General features: G+C 41.1%; 1 protein-coding gene across 15 annotated transcripts in view; it reads left to right on the forward strand.

Annotated features, from left to right (window-relative positions):
• cacna1g (calcium channel, voltage-dependent, T type, alpha 1G subunit) overlaps positions 1-21,367 on the forward strand; it is a 173,533-nt gene that overhangs the window by 42,531 nt on the left and 109,635 nt on the right. For all 15 annotated transcript variants that reach the window (XM_084343142.1, XM_084343143.1, XM_084343132.1 and 12 more), the window contains exons 4-8: positions 10,002-10,161; positions 13,895-14,177; positions 14,745-14,837; positions 14,983-15,889; positions 17,068-17,468. In XM_084343142.1, the coding sequence (XP_084199268.1) occupies positions 10,002-10,161; positions 13,895-14,177; positions 14,745-14,837; positions 14,983-15,889; positions 17,068-17,468 (1,844 nt within the window). The remainder of the gene's footprint in view (positions 1-10,001; positions 10,162-13,894; positions 14,178-14,744; positions 14,838-14,982; positions 15,890-17,067; positions 17,469-21,367) is intronic.

Genomic DNA, 21,367 nt, shown 5'->3' on the forward strand with positions numbered 1-21,367 from the left:
TTCTTTCATGTGCACTCCTTAAAAAACATAATGAGAAATGTGAGTAACTCTGAGACCTGAACCCAACCATACTCACATCTTTAGGACCCAACCCGACGGAACCCATCCGCCAAATTTGAGATCCAAACCTGACCTAAGATATTTTTCCCAATGCTGACGATTATCTACACAGGGTAATGCAACACATTGCCCTAATTGTCTTTGCCTTTTCCTCTTTCCACATGGCACTGAGAAATGTCTTGAAAAACAAAACATAGCTGAGCTTAAACTTACAACAATGTCCGAGACCAAGACTTAGCACGAGCCTAAACACGATACTGCAGATATGTCCAGTTTGGGACAGCTGAGAGTGCTCTATTTGTATATACTTTAATCGTCAAATTAGCCCTTTGAAGCATGAAATTTTTGATGTGTAACTGATACCATTAAGGGGAGGTAAATCCTCTAAAAATAGGTGAAGCTAAAGGAATAAAAAACAGATTAGGTAAGAAAGAGTTCAGGGAAGGAAGAAGCAAAGAATGTCAAAGAGTAAACCTTGTACAATGCTTTCAATCTGTTTCCTGCTAAAACAAAAGATTTTGTCAGTCGAACCTCAGGCTGACACCCCCGGCAGCCCTTGACAAGATAACAATATATTCTTGCTTCGAAAGAGATTTTGTTTTACCTGCATTTTCCATCCAAGTTCACTTTTAGATCAAGGTTTTAACTTTGAATTACCCCCTATAAAGCAGGACATTATCATGTGTAACTGATATGGTATCAGATATGCAAAAATATGTGAAGGCCTTTTAAGGTCTGTTAAACCCTCTAGAAATTTGTGATTGACTACCATTGCCATGTTTTTTTTTTCTTTTTTAACGTTAGAAAAGAGCTTGGAGGCCAGTGACAATGTTACAACAGTTGTTTTTCATAGCACTTAATTTTGTCTCTCCTCCAAAGACAGCGATGATGTTTGAGCGCTGCTTGAACAGAGACAGCATCGCGTCGGAAAAGGGATGAAAATTAGCGTGTCCAGCCGGGTGTTGTGTTTCCATGACTGTGGTTTGGAGCTGGAGATGATAGACCTACTACTACTACTGCATAGTCATTTGACTTGTGAATGAATGGAGATTGTACCCATTCCAACTGAAGACAAAAGCCAGATGGGTGTTTTTGCCCAGTGTGAAAGCGGTATTATTGAAGAAGGAGAATACTTTGCATCAGGGTTGAGGGCTGTTCTGGCATGGTGCCCCAGGCCTGCAAACAAACATGCTTCTTTTCTCAGAGTTGGTTAACGATGATGAAGCTTTGAATAATGAGAATAAGCCATGTTTGAGTGAGGCAGTGATTGATAAGCCACAGGCAGTGGTCAATAGGTGAATATCACAGGACACAAACCCTTACACCCTCAGATAAACACACTCAGACACATCTCCGTCTTAACAAGAGTGATCCCAGAATGGCCTTCACATGACTCGTTATTGTTTAGCCACAGCGTGTGCCCTTTCCCCCAAGCCTTGTCCAACTGGCGTACACACAAGCTGCGCTCACAAACACATTTTCCTCATACTCTTACATGCAAACAGACCTGCAATGCATGCATGGGTGCGTTGTTATTTCCACCCATGCATCAGTTACACGGAGCGTTTCATCCTGTTCTCCACGCTTTGTTGGACCCCATGTTCAAGCAGTGCCTGGTTCACACACACTGTCTTGTACTTCCGCCCAGATAAGCTTTAAAGGCAACAACAACACAGCAACATCATCGACCTCCCAGCTACTTGTCTGCTCATGCCCTCCTCCTCCTCCTCCTATAGCACATTGTTTGCAGAGCCTCATTACTGTAATTAAAGAGCCAGCAAGAACGTCCTAGCTTCTATTCTTCGCAAGGCCTATAAGTCACCCCGTGACTTCTGCTGTTGTATTGTAATGTGAGGACAAGAGGGAGAGCCTGGAGGAGTCGGGGGACGGGTTTGATCCGCAGGGCTTGTTCTTGTTTGTGACTGGAGCCAAAGGAATAAAAGACTGATAAGGTTAGAAAGAGTTCAGGGGAGGAAGTTGTTTGCCAGAAGCAAAGAATGTCAAAGAGTAATCCTTGGTCTTCGCTGTCAATCCGTTGCCTGCTAAAAACAAAAGATCTTGTTAGTCGAACCTCAAGTTGACACCCCCAGCAGCTCTCGACATGCTTGTGATATATTGTTGCTTAAAAGAGATTTTTGTTTTACCTGTATTTTCAGTCCAAAATAATCAAGGTTTTAAGCTGCTGCAGTTTCTTAAAGCTTGAAATTCAGTTCTTTGATCACTTGGAGTCGTGCTGCGGTAAAGTATTCCCAGATAGCCTGAAGACAGGTAGGCAACCATCTCCCCAACACAGCTACGATTTGTCAAAGAGATTTGAGTTTAAGCTGTGGTAAGTGCTGCTTTTCGACGTCTAGTTGTATAAAGGTGGGGAAAATTGATTCTTTTGAAATCAAACTGTAGACAGAATGAATTAGATCAAGTGGGATGTTGTGGAAACAGAAATCAGTGATCCCTTCAGAGAAGCTTAAAGTTCTTCTCTTTTTTGCAGTATTGGGGCCTCATTTATCAGAATATTAATTTAATTTAATTTAATTTAATTTAATTTAGTTTATTTGATGGGGACAATGCAGGTTAACATAGTAACACTTCCACTTGTTACAAACAAGTCAATGTGACTGATGTTCTGCATACAGAGATTGTAGCTAATGCTAGTTTCCAACTCCCGTCCCTAGAATGGAGCAAGTTCCAAATATGTCTGTATAAACAAGAAAATTGTGTCAAACACACACAACTACTCAAATCTTTACACAACAATGATAGATTGTAACGCTTCTATCCCCATCTGTTCCTGCATGAACAAGCTCATTTACATAGGCTACAGAAGAAGAAGAAGAAGAATGCCTTGTATGGTCAACGACATCCCTTTTAAAGTCCTATTAACCTTAATGTAGAAGCTATATTAAGCCGAATAGAACTTGAGTTGTGGAGATACTGTAGCAATCAGCATGTTTGCATGTCATTATCTATGCCCAGGAGGTTATGGTTTCATCTGTGCCTGTTTGTTGGTTGGTTTGTTGGTTGGTTTGTCAGCAGGAATACCCACAAACTACTAAGGAGGATGGGTCTTGGCTCAGAATAGACTTTTGGCGCAGATCCAGGAAAAAGGACAAATCCAGAAATTGTCAATATAGGGCACTTAATGTGAGTTCCATTCTAGTTTAATGTTTTTGAGTATTGGTACATTGAATATTGTATTATGAAGATAAGGTTCTCCAATGTGTCCACGCTTAATTTGTTGTCATTCAGTTATTAATTACGCACCATTGGTCAAGGTTGAAATGATGCTACTCCTGTTGCACCCTTTTTGAGCTGTGAGAGAACACAAAAATGATACAAGTAATGCCTTCTTTCTTTTCTCATCTCTATTTTGGAAGACATCTTATACATCCTCAGGAACTGATCATCTCTGGTTGGAAGTACAATTCGGGATTGTGTGTCTGTGTTTTAGGAATCGGGTTCCCTTCCTTAACACCTTGGACTACGAAGCGTTTGTTGGTATTGTACACATGATCAGGTGTGGTACAAATATGAACACTCTCATGCAAAAGAAGAGAGAATCTGTCTGTAGAAATGAGTTTACCCTTGGTTTAACCACAAAACTGTGAGTACACATAAATGAGGCCCCAGGTCTAATGAGATCAGATTGGAATTCCTGTAATTTCATACAAATTCGTGAGCACAAAAACAAAACTCAGTCGGGCAGATAAAATAGCAGGTGAACAGAGTTCAGAAGGGTTCTCTGTTCTTCTTTCTCTCCATCAGTTTTCATTTTTCTGCATGTACTCTCTCTCTTCGGGTCACATGGCTTGCTTATGCAGAGGCACATTTCCATTTCAGGGGCGTCTAGTCATCTCCGTCTGGAGTCGCTGACACGCAACTAGTCACCATCCACTCGGAGCAAATAAGAAGAGACGCAGGTGTACAGTGGCCCTCGACTCAGAAAGCCCATTAGTTCACAGTGCACAGATTACAAAGCTGGCCGGGTCGGAGCCGGACCTGGACAGGAGAGCAGAGGAAGCAGACCTAATCTGCCTGCTAACAGATGGCTCCCCGATCACACACAGCCACCCGCCTGCCAGCCATGTTGGAATGGAGTGGCCGCCCACCGCGAGGTTGGAGAGGGCGCGCAGGCGGAGGAGGAGATGATTGTTATTGAATATGAAATGTCGATCAGTTGGAATGAGCACACTATTCAGGTCGGGAGAGGCTCAGACGATTGATTCTCCTATCTGGGTGATAAACAGAGGTGCTTTTCATCATATTCATGTTTGCTTTCGTCACTCAGTGAAAAGTTGATCCTCAAACCTGGCTCTTGCCCATCTAATGTACTGTATTATATGATGCCTTGATTTATACCACTGATTTATACCATTAGATGATAAACTAATTTTTTGCCACCACGGATATTTGACACCCTTATACCTTGGGCTTAATTGCTCCCTAACTGCCATCACTCATCTGAAAATGCAGTATTCTCTCAAAGAGCTATCCTGCTCTGTGCAGTTATAGCCTCAAATAAAATTAAACATACAATAAAAATCACTGCAAAACAGAATTTTTCAACATCTTCAACAACAAAGTGAAAAAAAATATATAGTGTAGCCTATTTGGGGGTCAATAAAATACCTTTGGTATCCTTACCACCAGGCAATTTGCTAATTTAATAATTTTTTTATATTTCCCTGTAGAGTACCGCCAAAAGTAGCAATGCGGCAACAAAGAGAAGGAAGACTGCGAGTCGATGTTCACATGGATGTAAATAATGGTTCTTAGTTATAAAGAAAAATTGGCCGAGCAAATGTTGTAGTAGGAAGAAAATGCAGTCACACACATTTGTTGCCCATAAGCACTGTATGTACTGTACATACAGTGCTTACGCCTTGGTGAGAAATACTGAATGTTAACATAACTTTGTTTGCAAGAAAAATCCACACGGTACCTTCAGTGTATAATTTTTTGAAACTCAATGAGCAAGCTGCAGAATGTTTTCCTTTTTTCCCCCTAGAGTTTTCCATAAATTCACCTGTTTAACATACATTACAATAAGTTTTGTATGTAGTCCTCACCCTTTTTGTCTTAAATATGTACATACCTCCCAAGTCATTTTGGATTTCTTCATTCCCAAAACAACTTGATGAAACATTCATATTAGATTTACTCTTAGTAGAAAATGTGTATTTGTTTTAACTGTATTTGCCAGTGCCACCACATACAATACAATATTTATAACACAAATCTTAAAGGAAATGTAAAATGAAGCCTTAGGACCCCTTAAATGCACAGTGTATAATTTCTGCCACAACTCCACACTTAGCTGCTTTGTATGAAAAATGAGAAAATAAGTAGCAAAGGATCCATGTTGTTCTCTCAGAGGTTTGCATACCAGCACAGAATGGTTAAACAGTCATTGTGCAGACCTATCTCCACTCTGGATCGCAGCATATGTAACCAGTCAGTGAGCCTCGGCCTGCAGCGGACACTAATCCCAGCTGCTGTCTTTAACTCAGGCACAGCTAAGCAGCATCCTAACAGCTCAGCATATTACACTGAGGGCAATCATGTGAAGAAGCTGCTGCTTAATGCGTGGTCTGTGTGTGTGTTATGTGGCTGCCTACAGTCAGGCAAGGGATGTGTGTTGGTGTTGTAGGCAGAGAGTCAGTTTCTGTCAAGATATATGAGCCTCTACACCTCTGACAGCAGCAGAATGCATCACAAAAAGTCTTTCTATGCGACTTCAGGGGAATTACGTTAAACGGTTATTTTAAAAGCAAGACGTGGCATCAAATGGCCACAGGCAGTGACTCACACTTTTTACAGAAATCCCTGCATTGGATTGCTTCTTTTGAATCATGACAAGATGTTTGTCTTGTAAACAAGCGCAGCATTTAATAACTATTTTGTGTGATTATGAGAATTTTCAGAGAGAGATTTTCTTTGTGAGTCTCAGCTCACACTGTGTGATTGTATACTCTGTTATGCTGGGAGTTGAGAATTACATCAAATTACATAATGTGGCAGCTATTACACAAATTGAAAAAGCTTGAAAACTGTGTTTTTCAAGAGTCTGGGATGTCATTGAAGAGTTCCCTCTTTTCCACTGATGTCACTTTCTCCTCAGCTGGGTTTCATATTCACATCTTTCCCTCTGAGATACATAGATGCTGCGAAAGACACAATCCACACATGCGTGTTATCCCGCAGATGCTCCTCATTGTCACTCACTCCCGGGTCCTTCAGTAGAACCTTTGCTCCTCTCCTCCCTTTATCTCCTCCCTGCCTCTCCTGGCTGTCTTCTCCTCATTTGTTCTCCATATCTTCGCAAATCTGCAAAATCCTCCTTGTTTTCCTCCCATCTGTCAACAGCAAAAGTCTCTGTCTCAGTGTGTACCCACATGAAAACGAATTCCGTATCTATCTACAAATATGAAAAGTTTCTCATGCAGCTTGGTGCACCACTCCCAGATGGCACAACATCGATGAAAGGTGTTGGAACATGGATGGAATTTTATTTTGTTTAAACATGCCTCGTAAATACATGTGTTTCATTTAAAGCAACAGCTCCAAACCAGAGAGGATCTGAATGAATGCCACCACATGCAAAACCCAATAAAACACATTGTATCTATATGCAGTATGTCACTTCAGAATCATGTTTTTGAATGTACCCTATTGTGGGATACAAACACACATAGAAGACAGTGAATTGAGACATATTTTGAGTAGGAGAAATACTTTGCATATGCTTTGTCTTTGCAGCGACCGGGGGACCATTTTTAAAAAAATATATATAATTTAAGATGACAAAAATACATATTTAAATGAAAATCACTATTTACAGACGGGTGAAGAATTAAAGGAGAAGTTCATCCAACAATGAAAAGTCACTAATTATCTACTCACCCTCATGCTGATGGAATGTTGGGTGCAGGTTTGTAGTCTACAAAACATTTCTGGAGCTCCACAGCAAAACAGCGTTCTGAAATAGATGGGAACTTGTTTTAAAATGGCTTCAACCAGCGTAATCCAAGTCTCTGGAAGCCCAGAGATTCCAAATTGATTTGAAAAGACATTATTTTCACCATTTTTTAGGAAAAAAATCTGGAGCTGCTGAGCTAAAAGCATTACTGCTCACCCTGTTGGGATGCATAAGCTTTACTGCTCGTTGAGGATGTGGCCCAAACCATGCCTCTGAGCAGAGCCTGTGTTTGTTATGTTTCTCCACTCCACACTAATTAATGTAATTTGTAATTTTATAACAACAGGATATAGAGGCCATGCTAGTAGCTTTGTGAGGCTGTACTAAATGCTAGCATCAGCATTTTAACGTAACAAAAATGAGCCTCAGGCTATGTAAACTTTTTTGTCTTGAGACATTGACAGCATGTTTTTATTATTATTTTTATTTATTTATATGGCGCCTTTTAAAAATAGAGTTTACAAAGTGCTTTGACTGACAAAGTTAGAGCAGGAAACTCAGGAAAACAATATAACAGAATAAAAGCTAAAAAGTCATGCAAAACAGGAAGAAGCCCCGACTAAGAAGAAGTTACAACAAAAAGGATAAAACACAAAATGCAAAACACAAAATTAAAAATACATTTTAATAAATACCACATATCCAAACAGATTGGCCACCCTGCATTTTTTCTCCTGCACAGGGCTCTGGCTCAAAAGTTTCTCGATCTCTCTGTTGCTCTTCCTTTCACTTTCCCTCTGTGTTGCTCTCTCCTTCATCTCGTCATCTCTCCCTCTGTACCCTCTCTTCCTCGGTGGCTGTCAGCCCGGCAGACAAACTCTGCCGGTGCTCCGACAGGGACTGTCCCGGCCTCTCCAATTACCCAGAAAACCCCTGATCAGAAAATGATCCTCATTATTGACGCCTGACTCACCAGGTTACTGCTGGGAGGATAGACCGCAGGGAAAAGAGGGAGAGCGAGAGAGAGAGAAACAGAAGTAGTGAAGGACAGACACAAAGAGATTACACAGTAGCAGCAACATAGACAGCCAGATAGATAGATAGATAGATAGATAGATAGATAGATAGATAAAGATGAATGGAGAAAACCAGTGCTTGAAGATAAGAGCAAAATCTGAGCTGCAGCAGCAGAGGGACATAGCCAGATTTAGCAGAGGGAGTGTGTGGGCGGCAGGAAGTGTGTGTGTGTGTGTGTTGTCAGAAACTTGAGGGAACACTGTCCTGAGCTGACACAATCAGGGATGTACTGTATGAAAGGCGAAAAAAGCCGGTCTTTTACTGTGGCCTTAATTCAGAGCAAACTGGAGGTGTAGTGCTGACACTTTCACAAGTTGCCAACAAATCTCCGGACTTTAGTTTGACTCAGGACTCCTGTGACGCATCCAAATGTATTTTAAACCTTTATTCATTCAAGGGACACCTGCTTAATATCCATGCAGTAACGCACATTCACACCTGCAATGCAACTGACAGGCTTCTAGTTACTATTGGAGCAACTTTGGCTTGTGTTATGTTACTGCTGTTCGCACTGGCATACACAGGTATCCCACTGCCAAATACCTCTTCCCAGAAAACTAATGACAATTCCTTGCAATCATACTCAGCTGCTGATTGCAGTGTTCCACTGAAAGATGCCACCATTCACAGGCACATCTAGCTCATGCCATAAGGTCACACTGGAAGGTAATCACACTGATAGTGATGAAAGGACTGCCATCCTTTTGCAGTTGCTATCAAAGCTAGCAATGGTAGCCAAACAGCGTACATAGCCTTTAACTATAAAAACAAAGCTGTCTTGATTTTAGGGCATGGTTACACATGCACAAAATAAACAATATTTGCCTCCAATTTATTCTATGCAAGCAAAGGGGCGGATAAAACATTCCTTACCAGTTGAAAAGCAAAGCATTGGAGAAGTGTTAATGGATGGTTTTTAGGGTTCTACGGCATCAATATCTATACTTTTCTTTCAAATTGAACATCATCAGGGGCATGATGTCATATTCACTTATTTATGTTATGTATTTATTTCATTTGTTTACTTATTAATTTAATGTAAACTGTGGTAAATGTCAGGAGGACAGCAGTCGTGTGTTAACACAGTGGCATCATATTGTATGTCAGTGAGAAACTTTACATGCTGGTGTACACTGGCATTCGTCATGGAACACAACTGGCATGATGTATTTATGTATTTATTTAATTGGTACCAGTGAGTAGTGGTACACAACAGTGAAATATGACTGAAATACAATTTTGTACAGGGTAAGTGATGCCAACACCATTCCATCATCTCTATTTGGACTTCTTTAGCGCCATATTTTATTAGCAGTTTGTTAAATTTAATTTCATAAAAACCTTCCCAGCAGTAGAAAAGAAAACGTCCTGCTGACAGACCAATATCCTGAATCACTTCTATTTGTCAAAAGCCAGATGCCATATTGTTTACAAGTAAGCCACAGCACTGCTCTTCATCTGCGACGATGAATGACCCTGTTTTGACAGTACCTCATTAAGCTGTTTAAATCATATAAAACTCAGAGGCTAAATTAGAGAAAGTGAATTGTAGTAGGATATTAAGTCTACCATTTGTCATTGTAATTTAATTTTCATTAAATTATACAAAAAAAGAGCTGTTGCTCAAATGCATAAAGACAGTGAATTGTGCACTTGCCCCTATACTGTAAGTGTGCTGTAATAGACCAGTACTAGGCAGTGTGAATGGCTGTAAATAGAGAGGCACTTGGATTGCTACTCATATCAACCAGAGTATTCAATAAAATACTGAGTCCTCATATCAGCTCTGTAAAACATGTTGCGCTTCCACTTGAAGTAAAAAGAGGTTTTATTTTCACAGTAACATAAACCTAATCCACGATAGTATACTGTATATCTACTGTGTGTGTATTGGTGTATGGTGTGCTACCAGCTGTTTGACCTCCAACCTGTCTCCTCTCTCTCTCAGGTATGCGTATTCTGGTGACACTGCTGCTGGACACCCTGCCCATGCTGGGTAACGTGCTGCTGCTCTGCTTCTTCGTCTTCTTCATATTCGGCATCGTCGGCGTCCAGCTGTGGGTCGGTCGGCTCAGAAACCGCTGCTTTGTGGAGGACACCTTCCCCTTGTGAGTTCCATGTCTACCATGTCAGTGTCTGTCCTACACAGTTAATTGTTAACTGCAGGATTAATCATGGTTGTTTGGTATCATCTATGTCCAACATAATAGACAGTGGTGGAAAGTAACTCTAATACTGTGCTTAATTGCACTCTTGAGATACTTGACTTTACTTGTGTACTTCATATATCTACTCCTGGGAGGTAATATTGTTCTACAAACACATGGTTGTAAAATAAGATGAACTGTTAGAGATTAAACTACCCTACAGCAGCATATAAAGCAGTCAGAATGAGATCAACAACCTTGAAGTACCACTTACATATTGATCAACGATAATGATCCATTACTTTAATGCAACGTTGACAGGTGCCAATCTCTGCCTGAAAAGTACTTTTATTTTTGGTACTTTATGTCCATTTTCTATTATTGTACTTCTGTTATTTTACTTCAGCCATTAAGACCAAGGGTGCTCATTAAAATTGCATGCTAAAGCCTAAGGCATTTTATGAAAACACCCTCCTAAAACCTGAGACTTGACAGAATTGTCTATTTTAACCTGTATTTCTCAGCCTCTGCAGCAGCTAGAAACATAACGAAACCACTGAGACCCCAAGACTTTCCCTACATTCTTTAATTTAATTTATTATATATATATATATATATATATATATATATATATATGTGTATATATATGTATATATATATATATGTGTATATATATATATATATATATATATATGTATATATATATATATATATATATATATATATGTATAGTATTATATTATATTTTGTACCTACATCATAATTGTTATAGTCCTCATTCATTCCCAGTCAGCCTGTTCTCTGATCTCACCACTTACACCTAGATTTCACCGGGCATGTCTGCATTACGTTCCTTCTGTGACACATCAACCGGAGCTGCTCGCGGCCGTTCTAGACAATGCTTGTGGCTCCACCAGGCACGTTACGGCGCATTTCAGAAGTGTCCTAGGAGCAGCTGTCAGCATAGAATACGCGATGAGTCTAGTTTTGATGGAAGCAGACAGTACTCAATTCAAGCTGCACGGAGCAGATCAAGCCAGGCAGAAAGTCAGACACAAGAACAACATAGTCTACAGTATCTGCTCAGTTTAAAAAAACACAAAACAACACCCTATGCAGACAACAAAAACAGAAATATTAACATCAAACTTACACCTAAAACAGGGAAAAAGGAAACCATTTAACAATGTCGCCTACTCACCCATGGTTAAAGCATAAAACATTAAGGAAAAATTAAAAATTCAGCACAATCTGAGAGCCTCAAACATATCAAGCAGGACTGACACTTTGCTTCTGAAATGCTCCCAGTAGGGTATGAAGCCGCATGAAGGATGGACAAAACTGTGACACGCAAGGTCATAGCGACTTTGGCGTGTACAATTTCAACATAACCATAACACTTCCTAACAACCTTGGTTATTAAAAAGTAAATTATAGTTAATTAAACGTTAGTTAATAGTTATTTCACTGTGAACAAACAATGGAATGCTTTACAAACCGTTGATTAACCATTTACAAAATATTATAAACATCAGTTGCATCTTAACAATAAACAATTGCTTTATAAATGGTTTATAAAACATGTAATACTTTATTAATGCTAATAAACTATAAAGTTACCATTTATTAATGATGTTATAATAAAGTATTAGTCACAAAAAGCACCTATTTTCTCAGTTTGAAAAAATGTTTGTGCCATTATTGACCTTCAGATGTATTCCGAAGGTGCACAAGGTGACTTGATCTATTAATCTGTTTATTTATTATCTTTGAGCTGAGATAAAAAACAAAGATGAGATTGCAAACAGGTCTACAGGAGGCCAACTTAATACTATGGAGTAAACCTTGACCCCACACTGTAAACTAGGTCATGTACCAAAGTCAATGAGGTTAGCAATTACAGAGTCTCATCACAGTGATGAATGGGAGAAGGACAAGCTTCTGGTATAATGAGAAAGACCCCATGTGGCCCATCGTATATGGAACATGACCACCCATGACTTATTCATGTTCCCTGTGTCACCCGGCCTTCATTATTCTCTATAGGATTTATGACATCTCGCAGCTGTAATTTAAGTTCATGCATAATGGCTATGGTGAGCTGGCACATTTTTTTTGTCATCATCATCATTTTTGAAACCTTCTCCATATATCGGGAAGGTCTGTATTTCTGCATCAGGTGAAATCCATTGAAGGCTGGCTCTATGTCTGAAGTCATGATTATATTTGTTTTAACGCCTGCTTCAGTTTCTTTAGAAATCATATTGCTGATGCATATTTTAGTGCTGCAGCAAAGTAACAGCTGTTAACTGTTAACTGGGTTGACAGTGACTCTTTATTAGACTGATTGAGAATATGTGAGAGCACCCGGCAGGAACCACTTCCCATGCATCATTTTAGGGTGCGATAAATCAGATGTGTTTCATACTGAGCTGGAGAAATGTGCTTGTAGGTCATCACAAAATGTGAAGCAGCTTTTAAGAATGTATAAATAAATCCGTGTAAGGTGGTCCTGAGGTGTATAAGAACTGGACTGGTCCCAGAAAGTGTTAGAGGCTTCTATACAATTAATGAAGCCCGCTAGCTGCCTGAGTGTGGACAGACAAGCCAGATATCGCACAATCACCAGACACACATACCAATTATTCCAGACATACAAGTGCTCTGTAACAGACAGAGGTTGTGTAGCAGGCAGACAAACGTGTGTGCTCATCTCAAACAGCACACAAGGGGCTCCCCAATAATTCGGCCCCAGGTTTGTCAACACAATTACAGCTGGCTTCACTGATTAGTTCTCCCAATCTGTTTGTAATCAGTGAAATCAGCTGCTGGAGGATTTTCATGGAATTAGAACCTGCAGACTTTGGGGCTTCAAAGTTGATCCACTTAAAATTCTCCCCTGTGTGTGCCAAAATTAAAAGGAGGAATCATAATTTTGCATAAAAACATCCAGCTATTTTAAAAGCCACAGCCTGGCAACAAAAGCAGGTTGCAGTTGAAGGGTGAAGGCCGAAGGGCAAACATGTTTCCCTGAAGGGAGACAGGAGAGAGATTTCTGGGAAAGCTGGAGGAAAAAAAAAAAAAAATGTGGTTGAGCAACATTTAGCTACATACATTTCTACATTCTTTTCGTGGGATGTGAAAGAATTGTCGATCATAATGGTTATCAGTCAGGTCCTTTTATGATTTAATACAAAATATATGCTTCATAAGAGCCATAAGAACCTGACCCAAGGGTATCTTTTTGCACTTTATTTTAGTGGTTAATGATAAAAATAATAATAATAATTGAAAAGTTACATTTCTACACATTAAAATGCCCTCTTGCTCATTTCAATAAACTCAGTAGTTTTGCCAATTCACTCTTATTTGGTCTGGTGTGACTAGTATCTCACATTGGCTAACGTTAGCTAATGATGGTAAATTTTAGACTTAGGTATTTGGGCATTTTGGCAATGGGTATCAGGGCAGTCTATGGCCACACAGTAATGGTTGTCAGGTTTCTATCAGTAACCAAAGCAAATTAAGTTGTATGAAGGTGGGATGAAAAGTTCTGATGCCTGGTTGCCAGCCAGCAGCCACTTTTCAAAGTAAGTGTTTAGCCCTGCTGACATAAATTTTACTGGGCCTCTTTACTCTCAGTGTAAATCTGTAGGCTAATCCCTACAATGTCCTCTCTTTTTCTTCCCTAAAGCCCACTTGCTTATAAATACTACCACACTGAGAATGACGACGAGAACCCCTTCATCTGCTCCCAGCTCAAAGATAGCGGCATGAGGGATTGCAACTCTGTGCCCAAGCTGTATGAGGAAGGAGGCCTCCAGTGCAACCTGGACATGTACTCTAACATCACTGACAACACCACTTGTATCAACTGGAACCAGTACTACACCAACTGCTCTGATGGTATGGTCAACCCCTTCAAGGGAGCCATCAACTTTGACAACATCTTCTACGCCTGGATTGCCATCTTTCAGGTAAAACTGCTATTCACATCTACAAGGCATGATTGAACAGTTGGACCAAAAAAGTAGACCATTTGTAAAGAGACACATTCGGTCTGGTTGGCTGACATGCAAGCCTGTAATACAAGATGGAGACGAAGCGGTAGAAAGTGAGCCTAATTGCCCTAGAGGCTGGTGTAACAGAAATAGGGCTTACCGGATTAGCAGGTCACCACAGCCACACCACCAGACTGCAGCCTCATTTTTCCACACCATTTGTTTGCTATCTCCACATCATCTGAAAAGCATTTACTTGGAGTGTTCATTCACTCTGTCTAGCTGAGGGGTGTAATTTTGTAGGACGAAAGCCAGATTGAAGATGAGTTCTCCCATAAGTCTGGCCACTGCTTTGGTTTGCCTGTGTGGGAAATGTTTGGGATTAGTCTTCTGCTGAGTCTGGTATTAGAAAACACTGGACTGTGAAATATGTTGTCTTATAATTCCTTTTCTTAATTCCAGTTTCTTCTTGTATGAGTTGTCTGATTACTGTTGTATCTTTGTCTCTCTTTATCCCTTTCCCCTGCCTGTGGTCTTCTTTAGGTGATCACTCTGGAGGGTTGGGTGGACATCATGTACTTTGTGATGGATGCGCACTCCTTCTACAACTTCATCTACTTCATCCTACTCATCATTGTAAGTGCCACTTCACATTGCCACCAGCTGTGTGCATGTGTGTCGGCTGATGATTGAACAAGTGGGTCAGTCTGGGGACGGCTGTGTGAACATCCGTCGAGAGCGTGTGAATAACAATGTCATCATATCCCCTCCCTGTCCTTAGATTGGCTCATTCTTCATGATCAACCTGTGCCTGGTGGTCATTGCCACCCAGTTCTCAGAGACCAAGCAGAGGGAGAGTCAGCTGATGAAGGAGCAGCGGGTGCGCTTCATGTCCAACGCCAGCACTCTTGCCTCCCTCTCTGAGCCGGGCTCCTGCTACAACGAGCTGCTCAAGTACCTGGTTCACGTCATCCGCAAGGGGGCCAAACAAGTGGCCCATATCTGCAGGTTCTTGGCTCGCCGTGCCGGGCTCAACATCGCTGCAACGCCCCCGCCCGTGGAGCCCCAACGCAGCCAGAGAAGGAGGAGGAAGTCCTCCAGGCAGGGATCTGTGTCGATTCACCACATGATGCACCATCATCACCACCACCACCACCACCACTACCACCTAGGGAATGGCAGTTTAAGGGGAGGAGGGAGCATCAGGTGTCTGGATGCTAGGGATGTGGAGGCTGGTGCTCATAACAACAACGGAGGGACTCTTGTAACAAGCACGGACACACAACTTACTCTAGCCCTGCCACTTTCAGTTACAGCAGCCGCCTCTGATACAAACCTAGCAATTTTGTCCAGTCCAGCTGCAAGAGGTGCCAATTCTTCTTCACTTCACAGTGTATTCCACACAGAAACTCTTCGCTGTACCCCCTCGCCCACAAACCTGGGGTCAACCCTGGGGCCCTTCTCCCTTGCCCCGGCTCCCATGCCCAGGGCCATGAAGAGGAACTCTGTACCATTTGCGGCCCCAGGGCCAAAGAACTACCCCACTCTGCAGGCTCGAGCCCTGGCAGAGTCCAGACGAGGGAGTGTTGCTGCCAGCACTCTGACAAACTTCAACTTCAACCTGAATATCCCACCCATGCCCCTGGAAAGACGTCCATCGAGCCTGGTGGACACACACACTCCCACAGGTAGACAAATCACAACAAACTAACTAGAGCAGAGCGGTTTCAAGGTGTGCAGTGTTATGAAAGTCTACAGTTATCATACCATGTGCATTTGCTAATCTACAGTATTGAATTTTACCATATTGGTATTATAAAAAATATATACTTCAAATGTATATGAAAGGTCCAGTTAGATTTTGATTGTTTAGTCTCTGGGGGTTGATGGCCAGCCCGACATACCACCCCAAAGCATCAGTATTTGATAAGTTGGGAATGAGACTAAACAATTAACCATCTTACAAACTTGACCTTTATGTTCTGTGTCTGTTAGGACATGATATTTTGTAGAATTGTACAGCACTTGTTTAAAGTTGGTAACTCCACCAATTTTACACATAAAAATGTGTTTACAGGTCTTTGGGAGTACTACAGGATATGTGCAAAAAGTAGTATAAAGCCTTGTGTGGCTCCAAAGGAAGCTACATGTAATCTGATAAATTACTTCCAGTGATGTCATTACAAACATTGCATTTCTCGAACACTGTTGGACAGGCATGAGGTCACAGATACTGGAAGGCAAACTAGGGCTTGAAGAGAACAGGAGTATCTCACTCAGTCAGAATCTGTGCTTGATTTCCATATTAGTGGTGAAGGAAACCAGGTGACACCCCACTGGAAGTGTTCCCATCTCTGCAATAACCTATTGGTTGGTGTACAATATCAATTTGTCACGATTAAGCCTCAACTACAACACTATCCAGAGTACGTGTTTTTTCGTTAGATGCAGAAAGAGTGATAATTACCGTCAATAAAGGTTAATTCCTCATGTCTAAGCTGACAGCCAGTTTTGTCTCCCCGGGCCAAGTTCCTAAAGGCAGTGGACTCAGCAAAAGTCAGGCCAGGTCCGTTCAGGTTCTCAGACGATAGCAACATTGGCAGCCAGCCAGACAGGCCGCAACGCAGCCTGTAGAGACAAGGCATTACTCACACAGCACACACTGTCCATCACCATCAAACACACTCCCTCTGACACACACGCGAATGTCTTGAAATGCTATTGTTCACAACAGATCTCTTTCATTGAATTTGACTATTTGTCTAAACCACTTCATGAGTGTAATTTATCACAGTCACGCTGACTTTACTGCTGTTCCTTCTCTCTGTCTCACTTTCTCCATCTGACCTTTCTCACTCGGCTGCAGCCCAGCTCTCCAGCCAGCTGTCGGCTCGTGACCTCAGCACCACCAGCAGCGCCATGGACACAGCAGCATTGACACTGGACCCTGAGAGTTGCCCCTACTGCGCCAAGGCCCTGGCCAATGAATCAGAAGGGGGCACTGATGGCAACGAGACCCCCGGAGACTCTGACAGTGATGGTGTGTATGAGTTCACCCAGGACCTCCACCACAGGGACAGGAGAGACAGCCGGCAGCCCAAAAAGAAGCGCCTCAGGCTGGGCAAAACGGCGGCGAACATTGTTCGCTTCTGGAGGCTGGTGTGTGACACGTTCAGGAAGATCGTGGACAGCAAGTACTTTGGGCGAGGGATTATGATCGCCATTCTGATCAATACTCTGAGCATGGGGATCGAGTACCACGAGCAGGTGAGTGTATGTGTGTGTATGAAATGTGTGAGTGTGTGAAGTTGAATGCAGCTGCTGGATGGCGCTTGACTGAGGTAGTTGCAAAAGTTCTCAATGGGAATATGTAGTCGTTCGTAATGGGAAGTCAGATGAGGCCTAGCAAAAGACTGCAGGCAGGTGTTAGTTACCTTAGATCCTCTGTGCACGTGTGTGTCATTCTGTGTGATTGTGTGCACTCCACAGCTCCCACAGGCCCAACTCGAATTCCTGATGTATCTCTCTTGCCTCGTTTGTTTATACAAGCGTAATTACAGCCATGTGAGAGAGAAAACGGAAATGAGAGAGTACGAGAGACAGAGGATACAGAGAGAGAGAAAAAGAGGAGCAGGGGTGATTTAACGGGTCAGGAAGGCCCCACAACATCTGACAGAGATATTTTCTCTTTCTATAACTCTCAGTCTGCAGTTTTTTTTTTACTCCAGGGCTTCTTTCTCTTTGACCCAATTTACTGCCGATATTAACAATGCAATCTGTGTCAGGATACTTTGTCTGGATGAAGAAAAAGACACGGCAATGCAAGGTGTGAATGTACGCAGATTACACAGCAATCGACCACAGCACATCCGCAGGTCGTTTGGAGTGCATCGTGATCAGACCTACATGTAACATGTACACTCAAGAACAACTCTACCTCTCCTCCCTAGATCGAAAAGCTACAGTACGTTGCAGCAGCATAGAATGCCTCATACTAGCAAACGTGTGTTTGTTGTCAAGCCTCACTCACTGTAGGTTGCACAATAAGATCAGATGTCAACAACATTTTACCAAAAGAATGAGCTTTATCCTACCTAAACTTGACCAAAGACTTGATTCGGGATGCAAACCCCAGACTTTGGTCGCCACCTCCCTGACCACCTTTTGCTTAAGCTTAGCTTAATTAACTATAAATGTATTAATCATGGTTATTATAAAGTGTTACCATGTACCTTTACTTGTTCTTTTTATGCATTAGAACATTTGTCGTACTATTCCTATGAATGACTTTCACTTTTACCAAAGTAATAGTCTAGCACGATGTCTTTACTATTACATAAGTTTGGCTTTTGGGTACTTTTGTAGTAGATACACTTCTCGGTGAGGTAATGTGCTGCAAGTATCACTCATCCAGTTACTTCCTGTGCTCAACTGATTTTCCTCCACTGTTCAAATGTATTCCATCAAATCCCTCTATCAAGACTTCATGGTTTCGCATTGCATCTGATGACTGTTTTAAATAAAACAATTTGCCAAGTGCAGGTTTAAGTTTTTAGATGCATGTTGTGTTTGAGGCTATCATGTTGTTCTTTTGGCACGGGTGATTTTGTATAAAGTTATATAACACAAGTAAAGTAATTGACACAAGTATCGTGTTTGTTTGTGTGTGTGTGTAGGTGTGTAGTAGGAGTAGTAGAGCCAGGTTTTATGGGGTTACTTTCGGTCCCTGACCTAGTGCCTATAAACAAAACCAGATGCCAAAACATCCGCAGCAGGCGCACACACACACACACACACACACACACACACACTCTGACACACACACACACGGGAAGTTTTACGGCTTTGTAATCTCCACCTTTGTTCAATCGTTACTTCTCCTGTCTCTTCTCCTTCTCTGTCTGCCCTTGCTTCTCCATTTTTTCTCGTTCTTTCTTCATGTTATTTTTTCTGTTTCTTCTGCCTCCTCTTTTCATGTAGCCTCCTTCCTCCTACTCTTTTCCTTTCCCTCCCACTTTTTTTCCTCTTCTTGTTTTCCTTCCTCTATTCACTTTCCCCTTTTTTTGTCGTTCTTTCTTCCTATACTCTCCTTCTCCTTCGTCTCTCAGCCCTCACAAGTCTTTCCTCCTCTCTTTCTTGAGTACCCTTTCCTGGTTTGGGTAACATGGATCCCTCTCGTCTCCAGACAGGCTGCTGAAAACTTAACTGAGACGCTTCATTGATTGCAAGCCCATCGACATCCAGTAGACATAAGGATCACTAAGCCTCTGTTTGTCTGTGTAACTGCATCCACATGGAGGAGAGGCTGGGTTTCAATTTCCATACATCCTCCAGCCAAGTTTTCTGCTGGAATTTTTGTACACAGTGTGTACCCCATGCCACTGCCACTTTAGGAATTAGACAAGTCTTACCAACTGTTTTCAGTTCTACACATGTTTAAAATCATCCTTCATCTGCACCCAGATAATAAACATAGTCAGCATGTTTCCAAGGAAAAAAGCGGATAACTTTTGTCTCTTGTTGGTTTGTCCATAGTACAAATGGGAAAGATGGAAGAGATATTTACAGCCTGAGTTTTCCAGTTCTAGTTAAAAATGTAATGTTGGTATTGATCCTTAAGTACACTGAATATCAGATATTTTAAGACTTTTTCTCAAGTAGTATTAATATGAGTGACTTTCACTTTTCCCAGAGTAATATTTTAACATGATATCTACTTTTACATGACATTTGGGTACAACATTGCTAGTGACGTAGTGTTCCACCTCTGTAATGGACATATGTAGCAAGTTAACTCTCAAAGGCTGATTTAGTCACTAATAAAACACAGCTGATTCACAATGAAAGCCTTCAATCAATTCAAGAGGCTTTTTTTCCTTTTCTGCGGTCAAATCTTCTAAGTGGCTCAACTGCTGCACAAATCAAGGAATTATTGATTGCAGATTTCTCAGATCTATACTATCTATAAATCTATACTGACACACCACAGGGAATATGCTGAGGTCTAATATTAGATGGTCTTGTACTACACTTTACTCAGTGTGCAGTGAACTCGACAAATGACAAACGACAAATGATATTTTTCCAGTAAATGACTTTGACTTTTGTTTTCCTACTGCTCAGACCAGCTTGACGGCCGCTGTGTACATACTGTATTACTAATTGAGGATCACGTGTACAAAGTCAGACAAAACGTCTACCTATTTGTAAAGGTCAATCAGTGCTTCTGCTGGCAGCGGTAATAATTAAATATAATGTGCTTATTAATCATGAATTATAGTAATTATGAACAGAATATGTGTATCTGACAGGAGACAATTTGTCACGAAGGTAGAGTTTCTGCAGCTGCGTGTGTTTGTACCGTATGTGTGCAGATTCCAAGAACAGTATTTCCCACTGCAGTTAATTTTTGCCAATAAAAAACCCTACTTTCAAATTCCTTCAAATTCTTGCAGCCCCTGTGAGCAAAAGTGAAACACATTATTTTTTTTTTTAGTGCCGTACCATAACCCCAGACTACAGAGGAGGTTATTTCCTAAAAATATCCTTTAGCACTCTGACATAAAAAAAGTTTTAATTTATAATATCTTTCAATTGAACTGTTCTGGTTTCATGGCGCTCAACTTTATTTTTTTGATTCAGTGTCCCCTATCTTTTAAGCAACATGTTTTAGCTGCAGCAGGCAGTTGTATTCAGACCAAAAACCCTTCTCAACCCACTGCATGGTACCTGCCAGGCACCAAGGTGCAGATAGACAGTTAATCATAGCTAAAGAGAGTGCATATTGGACTTACACTTACTGTACTCTTAATGGACAGAAACATGATTCAAATTGAATGCTAAATTAAGTTGGTTAAGTTAAGTTAGGTTGAGAGAGTTAGAATAAGTTAAGTAGAAACATGACTCCGATTGAATGTTAATTCAAGTAAATTAAGCCAAGTTTGGTTAAATCAGGTTAAGTATAATTAAATCAAGTAAAGTTAGATTAAATTAAGTTAGATAAAGTTAAGTCATGTTTGGTTAATTTAAGCGAGTTGGATTAAGTTAAGTAGAAATATTGTTTTGAACAACTTCAATTGAACGCTAACTTAAGTAAGTTAAGATAAGTTAACTTGTGTTTATGTAACTTAAGTTAACCTAAATTGGGTTGGGTTAAGCTACGTCAC

The sequence above is a fragment of the Pagrus pagrus genome (assembly GCF_965226575.1).
Source record: "Pagrus pagrus genome assembly, chromosome: 21".
Lineage (NCBI taxonomy): Eukaryota > Metazoa > Chordata > Actinopteri > Spariformes > Sparidae > Pagrus > Pagrus pagrus.